We start from the raw sequence: 22,798 nt of genomic DNA, 5'->3' as shown, positions 1-22,798 counted from the left end.
TGCCATTTCCTTCACTCTGAAGAACTTTTAGCACTTCTTGTAAGGCAGATCTCCGGCAAATTTCTTCAGTTTTTGCTGACTCTTCGTCTTTCACTTTTAAAGGATAATTTTGCTGGATAATATCCTCTGTTGGTGAGTTTTTTCTTTCAACATCTTAAATATCTACACTCTGTTCTTGCTTGCATGGTTTCTGATGAGAAATCCAGTATCATTCTTATTCATGCTCCTTTATAGAAAAGGTGTTTTGGGGGCGCTTGGGTGGCACAGTCAGTTGAATGACCAACTTTTGATTTTGGCTCAAGTCCTGATCTCAGAGTTGTGAGATCAAGCCCTGCATCAGGCTCCGTGCTCAGCACAGAGTCTGCTTGGAACTCTCTCTCCCTCTCCCTCTGCCCCTCTCACTTGTGCTCTCTCTCTAAAAACAGAACAAAACAGGGGTGCCTGGGTGGCTCAATTGTTAAGCGTCTGCCTTCGGCTCAGATCATGATCCCAGGGTCCTGGGATCGAGCCCCGCATTGGGCTCCCTGCTCCGTGGGAAGCCTGCTTCTCTCTCTCCCACTCCCCCTGCTTGTGTTCCCTCTCTCGCTGTGTCTCTCTCTGTCAAATAAATAAATAAAAATCTTTAAAAAAAAAAAAAAACAGAACAAAACAAAAAAAGGTATTTTTTCCCCTAGCTTTTTTAAAAGACTTTTTGTCCTTGTTTTCTACAGTTTAAATATGATATGCTCAGGTGTAGATGTTTTTCATATTTATCATACTTGCTCTTTTCTATGCTTCCTGGACCTGTGGTTTGGTGTCCATCATTAATTTTGGAAAATAGCCATTATTATCACAAATCTCTCTTCTGTTCCTTTCTTCTCCTGGTATTTCCATTATACCTATGTTATAGCTTATATAATTGGCCCATAGTTGTTGGATAGTTTTTTTTTTTTTCTATTTGCATTTCAATTTGGGAAGTTTTTACCGACATATTTTCAAGCTCGCTGATCTTTCTTCAGGTGTGTTCAGTCTGATGATTAGTCCATCAAAGGCATCTCCATTTCTGTTAGGGTGTTTTATTTCTAGCATTTCTTTTTAATTCTTAGAGTTTCCATCTCTCTACTTACATTACCCATCTGTTTTTGGATGTTGCCTATTTTCCACTAAAAACCCTTAGCAAATTAAGCACAGCTGCTTTAAATTCTTGGTCTGATTAGTTCAAACATCCCTGCCATACCCATCTGATTCTGATGCTGGATTTGTCTCTTCAAATTGTATTTTTCGGGACATCTGGGTGGCTCAGTCAGTTAAGCATCCGACTCTTGATTTCCGCTCAGGTCATGATCTCAGGTGTGTGAGATCGAGCCCCGCATTGGGCTCCGTCTGCCCCGGGGAATGGAGCCTACTTAAGATTCTCTTTCCCTCTGCCCCTCACCATACCCTCTAAAACAATAACAAGAAAACAAATTGTTTTTGTTTTTATGTTTGTTTGTTTGCTTTTTCATTATGCTTTGTAGGTTTTTTTGGTTGAAAGCCAGACATGATGTATCAGGTAAACAGGAACTGAGGAAATCAGGCTTTTAGTATAAGGTTTTATGTTAATCCAGGTAGGAGCTGGGCTGCATTTAATATTTGCTATAGTTGTGTAGACTTCAGTTTCCTCTTTTCCTTGTTTTTATTCTTCCCTGTTGTACTGTCTCCCTAAGAATACTTTCTTAAGGAGTGTGTCCTATCACTCTCAGTCAAATTCCGCTATTATGACACTGGAGTCCCATTTGATGTAAAGGATTTGGCAAGTATTGTATAATCTTACGATTCCAAATCTGTTTATACTTACCCTGAGTCCCTGGGCTGTGACCTTCAGAAGTGTTTCTTAGCGTTTTTTCTCCCTCCTCTTACGTGACACAAGAAGGCTACAGGGGGCTAGAATGGTCTAACTGCTCTTGCCCTGGGATGGATGAGGCTCTGGTAATGTGGTTGGTTTTCCTTAGAGGGCAGGCCTTTGTCATGGAAGACGATCCAGGTGTATTTCAAAATAGTTACTTTCCCTTCCCCTGTCCTGCCTGAAACACAGAGGATCCTGATCTCAATCCTGAGAACTTGATGGGGTTCCTGGGGATAAATCCTAGACAGTGCAGAGCCTCCCCTGAGAGTGGGCCCTCAGTGGGTTTTAACTGTCAAGCTAGTTTACACTCAGCCTCCAGTAACTTGTCAAAGTTACCATTTCACTGTTCCTATCAGTTACTGCTCCAGTAGCTTCTGCTCCCAGTAAGCTCGCTCAACTGCGAGTCTATCTGCCTGTCTTTCCAGTTTTTGCGGTAGTTTGCCCTGTGACCTCAATTCTCTGGTAGAAATAAGAAAAGCCATCGATTTTCAGCCTGTTCAGCCTTTTTCTTTTTAAAGATTTATTTATTTTTAGCAAGAATGAGAGAGTACATGAGAGGGGGAGGGTCAGAGGGAGAAGCAGGCTCCTCGCTGAGCTGGGAGCCCGATGCGGGACTCGATCCAGGGACTCCAGGACCATGACCTGAGCCGAAGGCAGTAGCTTAACCAACTGAGCCACCCAGGCGCCCCCAGCCTTTTTCTTATTGTGAGGATGGAGTAATGACTTCCAGGCCCTTCACATGTTGGAGCTGAAACTGGAAGTTTCCTACAAACTTGTTTGTAGTCCTTTCCTGATTTTCTCTATCAAGCTGGCCTGAAATAACCCTCTCCGAGGAGCCTTCCCAGACCTGTCTCTAAGAAATGAAAAGCTCCTTCCTGTGCGCTCCAGTGCTTGGCGCAACTACAAGTATTCCCCTGCTGGCTACTGGCTCTGTGACCAACTGGCTGGAGAACCGGCGTCATGGCACAGCTTTGCGGTTCTAGCACATGGTATAAATCAATGTCTAGCGAAATGAAAGGAAAAATGAACAAAACACTGTTCGCTAATTAAAAACAAAGTACTACTTTTATTTGGCTCACTTCTCCATTTATTAGAATTACCACGTTTGGAGAGACACGAAGCACTTTAACGTTTTACATGACTACAAAGTTATCACAAATCCCAAACCTTTTAGCCACGGCTATTTCACTTACTCCGTTTAAAGAAAAAGCTTTCAGAACATTTGAGTTAGCTTGAGACACAGAGACCCTGAATATATAGGAACTACATATTTTTAAATGCTTGCGCTTTCTGTTCTAACAATGTCTTCTTTAAATGGAATCCAGCATAAAAGGGATTGAAATACGTAAGGTCAGATGCAAATGCTTTGGAGAGACCGTGAAATTAATCTGTACAACATTGTAAAAGCTGTCGTGTGCACAGAGCCCTGCAAGCATTCACTGAGCCATTTGTGCCTCCATGGCTTGTGCTGTCCATTCTGGCGCTGTCTGACTAATCTTCTCCAACAGGTTATTCACTTGGAAACAAAGGGACTGGATCTGTTTGTCCCACGTCGGCAGGGCTTCCCGTGCTACACAGAAGAACAATGTACACAGCTGAACATTACTCCATATATTCATAGCAAGTGTGAGTTAAAAGATAAACACAGTAGTATTAATTTTCAAAAATCTATTCCAAAAATCTTGGCTAATAAAATTAAGCTAATTAAGGAAAGTACCCAAATCACTGGCACAAAGCACAAAGCCAAAAAACATATCCACACAGATCCATGTTATTATTCATGAAAACAAAATAAAACCAACCAAAGCACCTCAATCACAAAAGCCACCACAATAAAAGCGTCACTGAACCGATCTCATCACTAGTTTCTTGATTCATAAGACACTGCCACCTACTGGAGAAAGCAAATCTCTTTATATAGTCAAGGCTGTCTCTACTGGACTCTGAGAGATAAATATTTTAATGTTTAAACAAAAAAACAAAACTCAACATGAAAACACCAGGATTTGTTCTGCACCAGCAATATGCAATTAGAAATGATAAACCTGAGGGAATATCCCATTCGAAACAGTACCCAAATTTACAGAAATGGGCACAGAAAAGAAAAACTAAAATAAAACAATTTTAAGAAAGGACATAAAATAATCTGAGTAGACACAAATGAGTCCCAGATGGAAAGATGCAATATCATAAAAAAAAGTCCTTCCCTGTTAATATATAAATTTTTAAAAAATTACAAAGATAATCCCCCCTTCCTGTGTTGCTTTCTAAACAGGACAATATTTAAAGTTAATATGGAAGAACTGATGTTTGAGAACAGCCAACGTGATTTTGAAAATTAAGAACAGTGGCAACACTGTAGTATTATCTCTACCGCAGAATAATGTACCACTTCCATGCCATGACATGAATGGAACCGGAAAGCACTATGTTAAGTGAGAGAAGTCAAAGGTCACATAGTGCACGACTGCATTTCCATGAAGCATCCAGAATAGGTAAGTCCTAAAAAAATTCAGACAGCGGCTGGCAGGGGCTGGGAGAAGGAGGGATGAGGAGCAATTGCTTAATAGGCACAAGATTTCCTTTTGGGAAGATGAACATGTTTTGGAACGAGGTAGAGTTAGTGGTTGCACAACACTGTGAACCTACTACAGGCCACTGAATTGCTCACTTTAAAATGGTTCATGTTGGGCGCCTGGGTGGCTCAGTTGGTTAAGCGACTGCCTTCGGCTCAGGTCATGATCCTGGAGTCCCTGGATCGAGTCCCACATCGGGCTCCCTGCCGAGCAGGGAGCCTGCTTCTCCCTCTGACCCTCCCCCCTCTCATGTGCTCTCTCTCTCTCTCTCTCTCTCTCATTCTCTCTGTCTCAAATAAATAAATAAAATCTTTAAAAAAAATAAAAATAAAAAAAAAATAAAATGGTTCATGTTATGTGAATTTCAACTCAGTAAAAACATAGCAGTGGAGGGGTAGGAGATGCTCTTCCAACAGCAAAATTTACTATAAATTTGTTTATTATCATATTGTTACAGATCAGTGGAACTAAACAGATTACAGAAAGAGATCCAAACATGTATGTGGAACCTAATATTTGTCAAAGATCAGAAAGTATGTTTTACTTAATAAATAGTACTTGCAAATTAGCAATCCATCTTAAAAAAAAGATAAACTAGACCATACCTTAAAATTATACACAAAAATGAACTATAGACAGATTATATTTCTAAACATAAATAAAAATATTAGAAGAAATTTTAGAAAAATATTAGTTTTACCACAAAGTGAATGAGACTTTTTTTTTTTTTTTTTACAGATTTTATTTATTTATTTGACAGAGAGAGACACAGCGAGAGAGGGAACACAAGCAGGCTTCCTGTGGAGCAGGGAGCCCGATGCGGGGCTCGATCCCAGAACCCTGGGATCATGACCTGAGCCGAAGGCAGACGCTTAATGACTGAGCCACCCAGGCGCCCTGAATGAGACCTTTTAAATCAATACAGGAAACTAAAAAGCCATAAAATTAAAAACTGACATATTTGGCTGCATAAGAATTTTAAAATGTGTTTATGGTATGCATTGCCTTACTTCAGAAACACAACTGACATGATTTAATAATTTGGTTTTTATTTGTTTTGTTTGCTTGCCTTATGAAAAGATCACAATCATTCTGGCTGTACTATGGCAATTGGGCCAGAAAGGAGCAATTGCGGACATGAGGGGGAAAAGCCCAGAAGGTGGAGGAGGTTTCAGAATAGGCTGGTGACAGTAATAAATGAAGACAAGTATATGGGTTCCAGATGCACCTAGGAGATAAAACTGAAAGGATTCTGGGCAGCAAAGAAGTGGGGTCAAGGATAAGGAATGCTGGAGAAAGTGAACAATGCAGCTTTTGGCTGGCTGGCTGGCTGGTTGGTGGGTTGTGGAAGGGAGACAGGGAGGGGAGATAATGAATTCAGTTTGGGATATGTTCATTCTGAGATGCTCAACAAACAAACAGGTGGAAAATACCTAATAGTCACTTAACACCACTGGGTCTAGGACTCAGAAGAGAATTATACACTAGAAAGGCAAATATAAGCATTGTCCGCATAGAGATGGCAACTGAATCAATGGGAACAGATGGAATTACCAAGGGGAACAGTAGAGTGAGGAGGAAAAGGCCTGGAGTTAGCCCTAAGCAATATTTATATTTAAAGGCACTACAGAATCTACAAAGATGACTGGAAGAATCGCTGGAAAAGGAGGAGGGAAAGCAGGAGAATGGGGTGAAAGAGATGAAGGAATCAAGATGGTGTGGGTGGCGGGGATAGTTCAAAAAGTCGTAAAGGATCAATGCTACTCAATATGCTGAAAAGTCAAAATGAGGCCTGAAAGATAAAAAGATCTTTGTTAAAATGGGAGAGACCCAAGTATGTTTAAATATTGATGGAAAGAAGCCAACAGAGCAAGAAAGAATGAAAACAGACAAAATAACTGCTAATTTCAAGTTCCTAAAAAATTGTTGAGAGGGAGGGACACCAGTCAGAGAAAGGATCCAAAGCACAAGGAGAACTGGAAAGGGAGACAGAAACCACCTCCAGTATAACACAAAGGAAGAAAAAGATAATCACATGATATTTAAAATTCAGAAGTTTTATAAATCTGATCAAGAAGTTAATTTAATTTCATACTGATAGATTTTTTTTCTGTGAAACAGGAAACAAGGTTTGCTGCTGAGAGTGAAGGAGGAGAAAAGTCTGAGATTTAAGAAAAATGAAATCTGAAATACCCACTGCAGAGTAGAAAAAAAGGGTGGATTAGAGAAATGTGTCAAGAATCCCAGGTACTGGGGCACCTGGGTGGCTCGTCATTAATCTGCCTTCGGCTCAGGTCATGATCCCAGGGTCCTGGAATCAAGCTCCACATTGGGCTCCCTGCTCAGCAGGAAGCCTGCTTCTCCCTCTCCCACTCCCCCTGCTTGTGTTCCCTCTATTGCTGTCTCTCTCTCTGTCAAATAAATAAATAAAAATCTTAAAAAAAAAAAAAAAGAATCCCAGGTACTGTTGAGAACCCATGACCTTGAATTTGTGGTGGTTATCAATCTGTCTGGTGTTCTGACTCTTCTCCAACAACATTAGTTAGCTACCCGAGTAAAGGAATGAAAAAGATGGAGAATGGGTTCATTCCAGGTGAAGCTTTCCTGGACAGCCAGAACAAAAAGTTAACAGGCAAGGCATCTAGGGCACCTAGGAAACAGTAATGAAAATAATGATCAGGGCGCCTGGGTGGCTCAGCCGGTTGAGTGACCAACTCTTGGTTTCAGCTCAGGTCATGATCTCAGGGTCCTGCGACTGAGCCCTGCGTTGGGCTCTGCGCTCAGCGTGGAGTCTGCTGGAGATTCTCTCTCTCTCCCTTTGCTCCTTCCCTGCTCACACACTCTCTCTCTCTCTAAAATAAAAATTAGGGGCGCCTGGGTGGCTCAGATGGTTAAGCCTCTGCCTTCGGCTCAGGTCATGATCCCAGGGTCCTGGAATCGAGCCCCATATCGGGCTCCCTGCCCTGAGGGGTGTCTGCTTCTCCCCCTCCTTCCTGCTCGAGCTCTCTCTCACTATCTCTGTCTCTCTCAAATAAATAAATAAAATATATTAAAAAAAATAATAAAATAAAAATTAATAAAATCTTAAAAAAAAAAAAAAGATACAAATGAATCATGGATGCCAACCTGGATAGGAAGACTGAAGACAAAAAAGGACTGGGCTGACTGGAAAAAAGTTAACGTTAATGGACCGGAGGCTCGAAAGTAGTCAGGGAGGAGCTGAAGTGGAACTTAACTGACACAAACTGCTAGAAAGACAGGGTAAAGGTTATGGTGAGAGTATTTCAAATTCCAATCTTACAAGTAGCATGGTTCCAGGTACAGCAAGGTCCAGGGTGGAAATGAGGTAGGAATAGGGGCTGAGGAGGAATAGGCTTGACAAGAGTCAAGAGATAGACTTATCTGTCTGCCTCCATGAGTTTAATGTGCTGCTGAAGAAGAAATCCACTGGAATCGCTACATGCCTGATACATTGTATGTGGTGCTTGATGAGTCAGTGAATGAACTGGCATAACGATTCCAGTTTCAAATTTTTCCACAGCATAAAAAATGCTGCATTAAGTAGATCCATGAATGTAAGTTCATAAAAATTATTTTAAATTATTTCTTTGGGAAATAAGTTCATTCCAGTAGTAATATACTGGGTCAAAGGAAATTGTTCAACATGTCCTAATCATAAATATACAAGAGTTTCCTGCCATTTCATTATGATAGAAATAAGCAAAAGCTCTTACTTTCAAAATGAACTATTCCATCAATCTGATCAATAAATCCATTCATACGTCCTTCTGTTATCATTTGTGATGCTATTTTTTCTGCCTGTAAAAAAAAAAAAATCCAAAGAAACAATAAACTCTCACAGACTTTATCATATCTAACAGTTACTCACATATAAGAGAACTGAAATCTCTTGGTTTAGCCACCCACACACTTTCTGTATATGTTCATCTGCCATTCACCACAAGATTACTCTTGTAAATCTGCCTATTTTATCCCCCAGTTCTTCTGGGTATAATTGATTATTTTAATATACCCTGGGATCTGTTTTACTTGTGCGATTTTGGACAAGAACCTAGCACTCTTACCAATTTCTTCCTCTGCTTAAAATCAAACTAACAATTTTTCTTCTCACTGAGATCCACACTTCAAAAAAACCTAAACAAACTAGTTTTTCTTTTTATTTCATTTAAATTTACAGTGTTTATCACCTAAAAAATTCTTTCAGAAAATAATATTTTTGAAGAAAGTAGTATTTTGAAGGAGGAATGATGTTCAAATTTAAAAGGGAATTAAAAAGGGGCGCCTGGCTGCCTCAGCTAATAAAGCCTGGGACTCTTGATCTTGGTGTTGTGAGTTCGAGCCCCACGCTGGTTGTAGAGATTACTTAAAAAAAATAAAATCTTTTTTAAAAAATTAAATAAATAGATAAATAAAAATTAAAAGGATTCTAAAGACAATTAAAGAGAGGGGCGCCTGGGTGGCTCAGTCGGTTAAGCGTCTACCTTCGGCTCAGGTCATGATCTTGGGGTCCTGGGATCAAGTCCCACATCGGGCTCCCTGCTCAGCAGGGAGCCAGCTTCTCCCTCTCACTCTCCCTCAGTGCTCTCCCTCTATTACTCTCTAAGATAAATAAATAAAATCTTTAAAAAAAAAATAAAGACATTAAAGGGAACCAGAAGGTCCTCTACCTAGCTCCTAAAGACATGTTTCATGTTTACTATGTGTAAGCAAACTGGCTTATGACTTGGTCATTTTAGTAATTCTGACCATCTTCACAATAAATCCTAAACAGACTGTATTATATTATTAAGTATATATTCACTTCCCTAAGTCTCAGTCTAAGAAGAAAGTATCTTTTAATGGGAACTTAAGCTTTGGTTCCCAAATTGTTCCATTTCCTGTACTGTGTATTGAATGTGTACAAGTAAAGGAACTATGTTAGGAAATTCTAAATTAAAATTTCACCAACAGATAAAAGGGGATGTGATCCATTACTACATGACTTTAAGGTATGCAAGTTAGGTAAAAGTAAGTTGATTGCTTATTTTTACTCTTATCTAAAATTAAGAGAATGTTTTTTAAATGATAGCTGAAATACCCTCTAAAGACTACTGGTACTTTGTTGGTATTTGTACAGAGCCAACCAAACCCTTATCATGACTAAAAATGAAATTAATTTCATACTAACTCAGTCAAATTAAGATAAATCAAGCATAAAAGTTACCACGGAATAGCCTAGAGAATTATCACAGTTATTCTTTCAAACAGATGAAATGTTTAACCTTTGAGTCAATGAGAACAGAAAAAGAAGTAAGGCATGTATCAAAATCTCAAGTTCATCAGAAATCAGAAAACACTATGAAGTGGATTTAAACAGACACTAAGCAAAGATTCTCACAAAACAGGTATCATAACCTGGAACACCTCGCTCTATCATAAAATATAGTTTAAGAAAAGCAAAGATCTAAGACAATTCCATCACAGTACTACTTTAACATTCAAATAATTTATTTCCATTTTCCTGAGGCTTTTTATGTGTATTTTTATTGCAGTTGCCAATATCTATCAATTACATATTTTCTCACTACATCAATAGTCTCTTAACTTCTTTTTTATATATTGGAAACAAGAAAATACCTTAGCTGCAGGGATCTCTAAAAGAGCTCCAAGTTCTTCAAAGGTAATATTGTTATATAATTTGCTTGCAGACAACAAATTATGTTCAATAACAGCTCTGTCCAAGATGCTAGAACCTTAAATAAATATAAATAAGACAGTTATAAGCTTGAAACTTGTTTTACACGTTTTTCTAAAAAAGATTTATTTATTTATTTGAGAGAGAGAGTGAGTGGGAGGGAGGGGCACAGGGAGAACGAGAGAGAATCTCAGGCTGACTCCATGCTGAGCGGAGCCCCACATGGGGCTCAATCTCATAACCCTGATTGATCACGAACTGATCCAAAACCAAGAGTCAGACGCTCAACCAACTGTGCCACCGAGGCGCCCCTTGTTTTACACTTTTAAAAGACTCATCCTTTTTTTTTCTAAAAATTTCTACACATGTAACAACCCATAATCATTTTCTTTATTCCTTTTACCAAATTGTAAAAGTAAGGAAAATGCCTTATTTGGTAGAGTATGAATAATATACAACTAAATACAAATAACATATTTAGAAAATAAGTGATTGGCAAGTAGCTACTAACAGGCTGAATGGATTTAACCCGTTAGGTTTGGGGTTCTACTTCCTCAGGGTAGCTATCAGATTCATTAACTTTACTCTTCTTGCTATTAGCACAAACTTTTATTAGCAAGAAGCAGCAAAACCATCATGCAACCTGTTCTGCCAGCTTGACAAAGTCAATACGTATACAGCTCAGTAGAAATACCTCTCTCCTTTTTTGGGCATTCCATAAGCACCTTACTGTGAGGCAAAGGTGAGAAATGTCTAGAAGGTAGGGCCAGCTAACCACGAGAGATCAGGTATGCATCCTCCCTTAAGTGAAGTAACATAAGGCCTGACGAAGTGCTGGACATAAGGCCCCATTCTGAAGGTGTCTGACTGCTAGGCTCACCCAATTCTTTCTTTCTTTCTTTTTTTTTAATTTCCAGTTTCATGGAGATAAAATTGACATAGTATTGTTGTTGTTTTTAATTTCAATGATTTTTTTCAAGCTTTCATTGAAATTCCAGTTAGTTAACATACAGTGTTACCTTAGTTTAGGTATAGAATCTAGTGATTCATCACTTATATCCACTTATATCCAACACCCAGTGCTCATCACAAGTGCCTTCCTTAATACCCATCACCCATTTAACCAATCCCCCTGCCCCCTCCCCTCTAGTAACCTTGTTTGTTCTCTATAGTTAACAGTCTGTTTTCTGGTTCGCCTCCTTTTCTGCCTATTTTCATCTGTTTTGTTTCTTAAATTTCACATATGAGTGAAATCATATAGTATTTGTCTTTCTCTGACTTATTTCACTTAGCATAATACACTCTAGCTCCATCCATGTCATTGCAAATGGCAAGATTTCATTCTTTTTTATAAGGTTGAATAATATTCCGGTGTGTATGTATGTGTGTGTGTGTGTGTGTGTGTGTGTGTACACACACACCTCTTCTTTATCCATTCATCAGTCGATGGACATTGGGGCTTTTCCATGATTTGGCTATTGTTGACAATGCTGCTACAACCATCAAGGTACACATATCTCTTTGAATCAGTATTTTTGTATCCTTTGGGTCTTTGAATCAGTATTTTTGTATCCTTTGGGTAAATACCTAGAAGGGCAAATGCTGTATCGTAGGTTAGTTCTATTTTTAACTTTTTGAGGAACCTCCATACTGTTTTCCAGAGTGGCTGCACCAGCTTGCATTCCCACCAACAGTGTAAGAGGGTTCCCCTTTCTCTGCATCCTCACCAACACCTATTGTTTCCTGTGTTGTTAATTTTAGCCATTCTGACAGGTGTGAGGTGATATCTCCTTGTAGTTCTGATCTGTATTTCCCTGATGACGAGTGATGTTGAGCATCTTTTCATGTGTCTGTCAGCCATCTGTATGTCTTCTTTGGAAAAATGTCTATTCATGTCTTCTGCCCATTTTTTAACTGAACTGTTTGTTTTTTGGGTGCTGAATTTTAGAAGTTCTTTATATATTTTGATTAACCCTTTATCAGACATCACATATAATATTGTATTAGTTTAAGATGTACCACATAGGGGCGCCTGGGTGGCTCAGTTGGTTAAGCGACTGCCTTCGGCTCAGGTCATGATCCTGGAGTCCCGGGATCGAGTCCCGCATCGGGCTCCCTGCTCGGCAGGGAGTCTGCTTCTCCCTCTGACCCTCCTCCCTCTCATGCTCTCTGTCTCTCATTCTCTCTCTCTCAAATAAATAAATAAAATCTTAAAAAAAAAAAAAAGATGTACCACATAATGATTTGATATACGTATACATTGTAAAATGATTACCACAATAAGTCTAACTAATATCCATCACCTCACATGGTTAAAAGTTTTTTTTCTTGTGGTGAGAACTTTTAAGATCTACTCTCTTAGCAACTTTCAAATATAAAAACCTAAATAAATGGGAAAATAGGAAGACTTAATATTGCTAAGATGGCAACAGTCCCCAAGTTGATCTATGGACTAAGGGTAATCCCTATCAGAATTCCAGCTGGATTTTTTTTTTTTTTTTAAAGATTTTATTTATTTGAGAGAGAGAGAGAGCACAAGCCAGGGGGAGAGGCAGAGGGAGAAGCAGACTCCTGGCTGAGCAGGGAGCCTGACACAGGGCTCAATCCCAGGACCCTGAGACCATGATACGAGCCAAAGGCAGATGCCCAACCAACGGAGCCACCCAGGCGCCCCTCCAGCTGGATTCTTGGCAGAAACTGACAAACTGATTTTAAAATTCATTCTACTGGGACTCAGAGGAGCCAAAACAATCTTGAGGGGGAAAAAAAAAATTGGAGGACTCACACGTCCCAATTTCAAAACTTGCTATAAAGATAGAGCAACCAAGACAGTGTGGTGCTGGCATAAGAACAGGAATATGAAATAATGGAATAGAACTGAGACTCCAGAAATAAACTCCCACATTTATGGTCAACTGATTATCAACAAGGGTACCAAGATAATTCAATGGGGAACTTACAGTCTCTTCAACAAATGGTGATAGGACAATTGGATATCTGCATGCAAAGAATAGAAGCGGACCTTTATCTTACACCATATACAAAAAAATGAACTCAAAATGAATCAAATGTCTACATGTAAGAGCTACAATTATAAAACCTACAGAAGAAAACAGAGCAAATCTTCATGACCCTGGATTCGGCAATGGTTTCTTAGATATGACACTGAAAGTAGAGGCAACAAAAAGGAGAAACACTGGACTTAATCAAAATTAAAAACTTAAATGTTTCAAAGGATACCATCAAAAAAGTGAAGAAACAACACACAAAATGGGAGAAAATATTTGCAAATCATCTGATAATGATCAGGTCTAGAATATATAAAGAATTCCTACAATTCAGTAGTAAAAGGACAAATAACCCAATTTAAAAATCAAAAAGGATCTGAACAGACTTTTCTCTAAATATATACAAATAGCCAGTAAGTACATGAAAAGCTGTTCAGGGAAATGCAAATCAAAATGATGAGATACCACTTCATACACACTAGGATGTCTAAATCAGAAAGACAGATCATAAACGTGACAGCAAATATGGAGAAATTAGAACCTGCACACACAGCTGGCAGGAGTGTAAAAAGGAGCAGCTGCTTTTGAAAACAGTCTGGCAACTTTCCAAAAGACTAAACACAGAGTTATCATATGTCCCAGTCGTTCCACTCCTAGGTAAATACCCAGAAGAATTAAAAACCTGTGTTCATATAAAAATTTTTACATGGAAGATGGCAGAGGAGTAGGAGACCGTAATTTCGTCTCGTCCCAGGAATTCAGCTACATAGCTATCAAACTGTGAACTTAACCAGAGATCTAAGAAAAGACTAGCTGCAACTCTACGAATAGAAAAGCGACCACTTTCTGCAAGGCAGGACGTGCGGAGAAGTGAATCCGAGGTGATATTCGGGAAGACAGATCGCAGGGGGAGGGGGCCTCCATCAGCCACTACCGGCAAGTGATAGAGCCGCGGAGCACAAAATCAGAACTATTAGAAGTCTGCTCCAAAGCCAAAGAAACATTGAAAAAGAAAGCCAAAATGGGTGGCATCACAATTCTGGACTTCAAGCTGTATTACAAAGCTGTAATCATCAAGACAGTATGGTATTGCCATAAAAACAGACACACAGATTAATAGAACAGAATAGAGAACCCAGAAAAGGACCCTCAACTCTATGGTCAGCTAATCTTTGACAAAGCAGTAAAGAATGTCCAGTGGAAAAAAGACAGTCTCTTCAACAAATGGTATTGGCAAAATTGGACAGCCACATGCAGAAGAGTGAAACTGGACCATTTCCTTATACCACACACAAAAATAGACTCAAAATGGATGAAAGACCTAAATGTGAGACAGGAGTCCATCAAAATCCTTGAGGAGAACACAGGCAGCAACCTCTTTGACCTCAGCCGCAGAAACCTCTTCCTAGGAACATCGCCAAAGGCAAGGGAAGCAAGGACAAAAATGAACTACTGGGACTTCATCAAGATAAAAAGCTTTTGCACAGCAAAAGAAACAGTCAAGAAAAGCAAAGGACAACCAACAGAATGGGAGAAGATATTTGCAAATGACATATCAGATAAAGGGCTAGTATCCAAAATCTATAGAGAACTTATCAAACTCAACACCCAAAGAACAAATAATCCAATCAAGAAATGGGCAGAAGACATGAACAGACATTTTTCCAAAGAAGACATCCAAATGGCCAACAGACACATGAAAAAATGCTCCACATCACTCTGCATCAGGGAAATACAAATCAAAACCAGAATGAGGTATCACCTCACACTGGTCAGAATGGCTAAAATTAAATGACAGATGTTGGCGAGGATGAGGAGAAAGGGGAACCCTCCTATACTGCTGATGGAAATGCAAGCTGGTGCAGCCACTCTCCACAGTATGGAGGTTCCTCAAAAAGTTGAAAATAGAGCTACCCCACGACCCAGCAATTGCACTACTGGGTATTTACCTCAAAGATACAAATGTAGTGATCCGAAGGGGCATCTGCATCCCAATGTTTATAGCAGCAATGTCCACAATAGCAAAACTATGGAAAGAGCCAGATGTCCATTGACAGATGAATGCATAAAGAAGATGTGGCATAGGGGCACCTGGGTGGCTCAGTCATTAAGCATCTGCCTTCGGCTCAGGTCATGATCTCAGGGTCCTGGGATCGAGCCCCACATCGGGCTCCCTGCTCAGCAGGAAGCCTGCTTCTCCCTCTCCCACTCCCCCTGCTTGTGTTCCCTCTCTCACTGTCTCTCTCTCTGTCAAATAGATAAATAGTCTTTTAATAAAAAAAAAAAAAAGATGTGGCATATATACAATGGAATATTACACAGTCATCAAAAAAAAAAACCCCTGAAATCTTGCCATTTGCAACAATGTGGATGAAACTAGCGGGTATTATGCTAAGTGAAACAAGTCAATCAGAGAAAGACAATTATCACATGATCTCACTGATACGTGAAATTTAAGAAACAAAGCAGAGGATCACAGAAGAGAGGAAAAAATAAAACAAGACGAAACCAGAGAGGGAGACAAACCATAAGAGACTCTTAATCATAGGAAACAAACTGAGGGTTGCTGGAGGGGAGGGGGATGGGGGATGGGGTAACTAGGTGATGGATATTAGGAGGGCCTGTGATTTAATGAGCACGGGGTTAAAACTGATGAATCACAGACCTGTACTTCTGAAACCAATAATACATTATATGTTAATTAACTGAATTAAAATTTTAAAAAATTTACATGAATATTTATAGAAGCATTAATAGCCCAGAAGTGAAAATAACCTAAATGTCCATCAACTGATGAGGAAATAAAATGTGGTACATTCATATATAGAATATTACTTGGCAATAAAAAGGAATAAAGTACTGATAAATGCTACAACATGGATAAACACTTTGCCAAGTGAAAAGGCTATATATTGTGTGATTCCACTTACATGAAATGCCCACCACAGACAAATCTACTGAGCAGAAAGCAGATTAGTAGTAGTAGTATACACGTTTGGGAATATACTAAAAAACAATGAATTGTAATTAAAAAAAAATTACATCTCAAGATTGCTAATGTAGGGTTGTAATGCCAGTAAACAAAAATGTCCAAAAGAGATAAATAAGGAAAAACAGTAAGGCCTAAAATGGAAAAAGACAAAACATCTGTCCTCTCTATATAGTCCCATGTGAGAAATTTGAGAATCATCTGCATCCTCAGAGGTCCTAGTAAGTATCCTTTTTAGAAAAGCATCTTTTCACATTTTTTTTCACAGCCAGAAAGCTCAAAGTCAAATCTGAAGCTTGACTATATCAATCCTGGAAACTTTTTCTTTTTAACTATCTTTTAACTTGTTTGTCAGGTATCTCCTTGCAAAAAGAATTTAAAGCTGCTCAGGGGCGCCTGGGTGGCTCAGATGGCTAAGCGTCTGCCTTCGGCTCGGATCATGATCCCAGAATCCTGGGATCATGTCCCGCATCGGGCTCCCTGCTCCTTGGGAGCCTGCTTCTCCCTCTGCCTCTCTCTCTCTCTCATGAATAAATAAATAAAATCTTTAAAAAAAAAAAATGGTTAAAGCTGCTCAGAATACATGGAAAAGAATTTAAAAGTAGCAAATATCAAAACACATACATACACACTATTTATAGGTGGGCCACAAATTTAATAAGCTCTCTAGCAGTCAAGATAAGAAAAGCCAATCAGTTCATCAACTCAAAGTGTGTTTAATAAGATAAAAAAACAACTGTTCAGGAGAATCACAACTGCAAGACTGTGAAGGAATTTTCCCTGAGGATTGCGTAACGAATATCCTATAGAAAAAAATACCTCCTTTGGACAGAAAGGTGAGAATCAACTAGTTTGCTTCTTAAAATATAAATTAAATGAAAAATTCAATAGGAGATCACTATAATCCCTTCAGTGATCCGGTTTAACCCAGGGCAGTAGGACTGGGTGAAGTGTATACCTTTCAGCAAATCCCTGCATAAATGACTCTTTATAGCTAAATTCTCTTTGATATATACTCATTGAATCCAAGGAAGTGAGTCCAACAAATCTGTTTATCTTGACTTTTTTCATGTTTCTGATGCTGTTTATATTTTTATTATCACATATGTTATTGTTTTAAGTACTTTAAAACCTCTGTAGACAAACATATATAAAGTGACTGATGTTATAAACAAGCAACTATTAAAAACTTTTCTGGAAAAGGTAGCCTGACAAAACAAATACATCCCTTAACTAGGAAACATGACACCAAGTTCTATTCTTACTGGCAATACTTTCACCCTGAATAACCTTAAGCAAGCTACTGTGCCAAATTTTACTCTATCTAAAATAGGACTGGATAATTATACTGTTAAAAACTGATGCTTAAAATTAATTAAGGTACTTATCAAAGGGTTTGAGTTTTTTAAAAACCAGGCACTAGGGGTGCCTGGGTGGCTCAGTTGTTAAGCATCTGCCTTAGGCTCAGGTCATGATCCCAGGGTCCTGGGATCGAGCCCTGCACTGGGCTCCCTGCTCAGCAGGAAGCCGACTTCTCTCTCTCCCACTCCCCCTGCTTGTGTTTCCTCTCTCGCTGTCTCTCTGTCAAATAAATAAATAAAATCTTTAAAAATAAATAAATAATAAATAAAAATTAAAAAATAAAAACCAGGCACTATTAACATAGGCTGTAATTCTGCCCTTACAATTCCCAAAAATGCATTATTCTACAATACACTTTCCAATAGGGCTATTTTTATAATTCAAACCCTATCTGTATATAATACTCATTTTCAGTCAATATAATATTCCTTTTTGGTCAAGTGTTATATAAAAATATTATAGGAAGATACCAAGATGCTTCAAATTTAACACACTTTCCACTAGTGTGTACCTAAATATTCACTCCCACAAATTTTTAAGACATGATCATTACCATCAGCTGTAGTTGCTTTTTGGTGAGGCATCAACATGGCAGCAAATTCTTGAAGTTGATTTCCTCTGATGATCCTGTCTAAGTACATTTTCTCTAGGATCCCATAAGCAGCAAGTTGCTGGCACCTTTCATCCTTAAAAAGAGTAGCTAGCATCCGAGAACGCTGCTGTCCTAAGGGAAACAAATGAGCATCAAATATTCTCACAATCTATTTCTCCAATAAGAAACTATGTTAATGACTCAATTTTTGCCTACTAAGATATAGTCAATTGTCCTGATTTGTAGCAGTTATGTTCTACAAAGTTGCTGCCCACACTGAATTAGTGAATACTCAATTGCTCATCCAAAAAGAATGAGTGGTATGTACTGACATATAAAGATTGCCAATATACAGGTAGGAAAAAAGCAGGTTACAAAAGTATGTGTATCATGATACCGTTGATAAAAAAAGAGAACACACACAGAACTTTTACACTGAAGGAATTCCAAGTAACCAGTAAAAGTTCTTTAGAAGTGGAAGCAGTACCATTTTATGTATTGCCTTTTCAGTAACAAAAATAAAATAAGTAAGAGCACTGCTTCAGGGGCGCCTGGGTGGCTCAGTCATTGGGCGTCTGCCTTCGGCTCAGGTCATGATCCCACGGTCCTGGGATTGAGCCCCGCATCAGGCTCCCTACACCGCGGAGAGCTTGTTTCTCCCTCCCCCCACTCTCCCTGCTGTGTTCCCTCTCTCGCTGTGTCTCTCTCTGTCAAATAAATAAATAAAAAACCTTTAAAAAAGATCACTGCTTCATAAAGAATGAAATGTGTAGTGTGAACATGTCATTAGGCTCTCAACTAAATACAGATCAATAAACATTCTAAAAACGATTTAGAAAAGCCATGGTTTAGAATTATCAGCATTTTTTCTCAATGCCTTTTCTGCTTTATAAGTTGAGTGATTTACATACTATAATTTAGTAAAAAAGAAGAATAGTTTATTTTTCATATTTATCAAAAAAAAAAGATAAATGTGAGATCTAAAACTAAGGCTCGAAGGTTAAAGAAAATCCCCAAAGCAGTACATTATTATTAATCTCTAGATTTTAATTTTTATTTCCTTCTATATAATTCTCACTTAATTTCGTTATTCATTTTTAAGAGATATATTAGGCAAACTAAACTTCATATTATCTCTCTTAATTACTCCTAACACATGTGGGTAACAGACTGATACATGCATATTTAAAAATAGTTCCTTGCGGGGCGCCTGCGTGGCTCAGTTGGTTAAGCGTCTGCCTTCGGCTCAGGACATGATCTCAGGGTCCTGCGATTGAGCCCCCCATCAGGCTCCCTGCTCCGCGGAGAGCCTGCTTCTCCCTCTCCCTCTGCCTGCCGCTCTGCCTACTTGTGCTCTCTATCTCTCTGTCAAATAAATAAAATCTTAAAAATAAAAAATAAATAAATAAAAATAAAATAGTTCCTTGCTAAATCCTCTAGCAGTAATGAACCTGAAATTATTAAGCAAACATAACTGTTCATGAAAGCACAAATTACATGTTTACCTGCTGATGCCAAGATGGTACAGTGCAAAGCATGTTTTAAGGCCTCTAGTCTTTCACTTTCGTGCACTATTGTCTTGTAAGAGAGCTCATTGTACCTTTGTGCAGCTTCAATGAATTTTCTTCTATAATCAAGAACACGTGCATAGCATACCTATAGGGGGAAATTTTTCAATTAGGGGAAAAAATTAAAAATCAAAGCAAAAAATAAAAGATAATTTCTAATATATAACATCATTTATCAGATGTTCTGGAGAATCTTAGTGTAGTAGGATTCTTCAATACAAAATTAATCCCAAATCAACTCATCTGTTACCTTATAATGTATCTGTAACTGTTCATTGGTGGATTCATTCTGAAGCAATGATGCTCGATTTATGTAAGCCTCTGCCTGGACTGGGTCATCATCTTCCAGATACAGCCTAGCAATCTTCAGGTAAGTTTCCAGCTTATAATCTACATTGTACTGCCTAGGATGTAACAGATAAACACAGAATGACTAAGTATATTATCAAGAAAATTTTTAGGAGTTGGAGAAAATACATTTTTTTTATTATATATTTTGTTAATATAAGAGAATCAAATTTTTACTGCATTGGAGAAAATGTAAAAAATATTTCCAAATAAATTATATTGAATTTTTATTATTTTTATCATGATTGTTCCATTGTATTTTAGCTTCTTTCAATCCTCGGATAATCTCACAAGTCAAAGAACTTAAAAGAAAAAAATGCCCAGTTGAGAGGTGTATCATATACTGCTGTTGGGGCTATAATATGAGTAAACCATCATGGAAAACAATTTGGCAATATATTTTCCAATGACCCTTTGAATCCTTTAAAATACATATATTCCTTAACTACTACATTTTACTTCTAGAAAATAAATCCCAAGGAAATAATCAGGGATGTGCACACATACATACAAGGAATATTCATTTGTAAAGTTACTCATAAACATCTTAACAGGAAAAAACTGGGAATCACCTATTATGATACTTATAATAAACTAAATTGTGGTACATAAAAGATGGTAGAATAATATACAGTTTTTATAATCATTACTATATAATAGTCATGTATTTTTACTAAGTAAAAAAACAGGATAAAACAGCATGTAAGACACTATTAAGATGTATTTCTATACATACATATGAAGATAGTAATAGCAATTATCTCTAGGTGTTGAGAGTACAGATGGTTTTCATTTTCTTCATCTCAGTGACCACATTTTATGCAAGAAATGTACAACTGAACACCTCACATAATTCAAAACTCAGAAAATTCAAGATTAATCCTTACAGAAAAATTAATCTTTTTTATTACCAGCAAAAGTGATGCCACCATGTGGCAAGAACAGAGTTTACAGTTTACATGGCCCAAGTTCTGAAATTCTTTACTTTTTAAATTTTTTTATACTAATTTGAATTTTTTCATACTAATTTGAATTTTTTCCACAAGTCATATATTACTAGCATTTTGTACTCTACTATTTCCATTCACAACTCAAATTTACATTAACTGCTATAAATAGCACTATACTTTTTTGAATTTTCCAATTTTATGCCATCTACTAAATTTAAAATTACTGTAATTATCAGAATGAATCCTTGTTTAAAGAAACAAATTCTCAATCGTTTATCCAGATTCTACTTTTAATCACTTTTAGGTTAATTTGTTTAGAAAACTGCTAAATTTTCAGTTCTCTGATATCCTCACAGATACAGATAATGCTACAGGACATTCAAAATGATAATTACTGTCACTACAAAGAACAATATCTAATTTTATATTTATTTCAACTGCCAGTGAAAGTAAATCAATTGCCCGGTACTACGAAGAAAATACTCCACACAGAATGAGACCAAAGCAAATAAGAAAGCCCAGACTTTTCAAACTATCAAAGAAAAAAAAAAAAAAACAAATGAACAGGAACGCTTGGAAAGCAAAATTCAACATCCACATAATGAAGCCTTTCTCATAAACTGGCTGCTTTTTCAAGGAGCAGAACTGTCTAATAATTTCATAATAAGCAATGCACAAAAAGCAAGATGCCTGAACTAGTGTCTGCCTTATCATTCATCACAAATATTAATGAAGACAAAAAAAGAATTCCTCATTTACCTGGTAAAAGAGTAGAAAAGCAGCTGAAATTTTTTTAAGTCATTCACAGTTGGTATTTTTATACTTGTCAATTGAAAGGGGAAGCGTATTTAAAAAACATAACCAATAATCTCATATCTGCCCTCCTTCTTGTACAATGTACTTGGGAGGAATGCTTCATAAAGAACTAGAGACGTTTTTAAAAATACTTATCAAAAGGTAAGATTAATTGAATAAAAGTTATAAATTATCACCTTAATTCTTTCTAATTGTTTCTCCCTCTCACTTAGTCTAGCATCCCAAACCCAACAACCCATTGAACCCACTGTGACCTCTACACCACTGAACTCATTACATTGTTACTGTCTTTTTCCCCTTAAAGGCCTCACTTCACCCCTTACCTAGTTTAACCCCTATGGTCAATCACTGTTAATTATTGAATATGCACTCATCTACCTTGTCCATCTCTTGCTGTCACACTTGTTGGGCAACATCGTAACTGTGATTAAACCTAAGTTTGCCTACTCCTTTCCTGCACCCATGTAGCTGAACTCTGATGGAGAAAAACACCTAACCAATCTGAATGATCTCATTTCAATCACTACAATCTTCAGATGAGCCCTTATTGCTGCCAAGTATATTCCTAGTTTACTCACTCTCCTAAAGAATTTTTTCTCCTATTTTTGTCTTCCCTCAACTTCAACACTCCCACCCCCATCCACATCTCCAGCTGATGAACGATTCTGACCTCACTAAGAATACTGAAGCCATCAAAGAGTACTTGCGCAAACTCCCCCAGCACATGGCTAATACAGCACCCGCATACTCTGTATTGCTGGCTGTTACTGTAGATTACTGGGGGCTATTCTGCCCATCGGGGAACATGTGGCAATGTCTACAGACATTTTGATTGTCACAAATAGGGGCAATGATGGTACTGGCATCTAATGACAGAGGTCTGGGATGCTGCTAAGCATCTTGCAATACACAGGACAACCCCAACAAAAAAGAATTAGTCCATCTAAAATGCGAACAGTGCTGGGGTTGAGAAACTCAGTCACAGATGAATTATCTATGCTTCTATCTAAAGCCTATCCCTCCACTAGTT

The 22,798-nt window shown here is 38.0% G+C and overlaps 1 protein-coding gene across 4 annotated transcripts in view; it reads right to left on the bottom strand.

Annotated features, from left to right (window-relative positions):
* Positions 1-2,910: 2,910 nt before the first annotated feature.
* Positions 2,911-22,798, bottom strand: part of COPS4 (COP9 signalosome subunit 4) — a 39,812-nt gene continuing 19,924 nt past the window's right edge. For 3 of the 4 annotated variants that reach the window (XM_036121318.2, XM_036121320.2, XM_078068864.1), the window contains 6 exons: positions 19,905-20,058; positions 19,592-19,742; positions 18,048-18,218; positions 10,078-10,193; positions 8,175-8,259; positions 2,911-3,434 (listed from right to left, as the gene is read on the bottom strand). In XM_036121318.2, coding sequence (XP_035977211.1) covers positions 3,301-3,434; positions 8,175-8,259; positions 10,078-10,193; positions 18,048-18,218; positions 19,592-19,742; positions 19,905-20,058 — 811 coding nt within the window. In that variant the 3' untranslated portion in view covers positions 2,911-3,300. The remainder of the gene's footprint in view (positions 3,435-8,174; positions 8,260-10,077; positions 10,194-18,047; positions 18,219-19,591; positions 19,743-19,904; positions 20,059-22,798) is intronic. The other variant, XM_036121321.2, reaches the window with a different exon arrangement.

Source organism: Halichoerus grypus, chromosome 3 (genome assembly GCF_964656455.1).
Source record: "Halichoerus grypus chromosome 3, mHalGry1.hap1.1, whole genome shotgun sequence".
In the NCBI taxonomy this organism is placed as follows: domain Eukaryota; kingdom Metazoa; phylum Chordata; class Mammalia; order Carnivora; family Phocidae; genus Halichoerus; species Halichoerus grypus.
The sequence above is the reverse complement of the archived record's forward strand: the minus strand, read 5'-3'. Positions and strand labels throughout refer to the sequence as shown.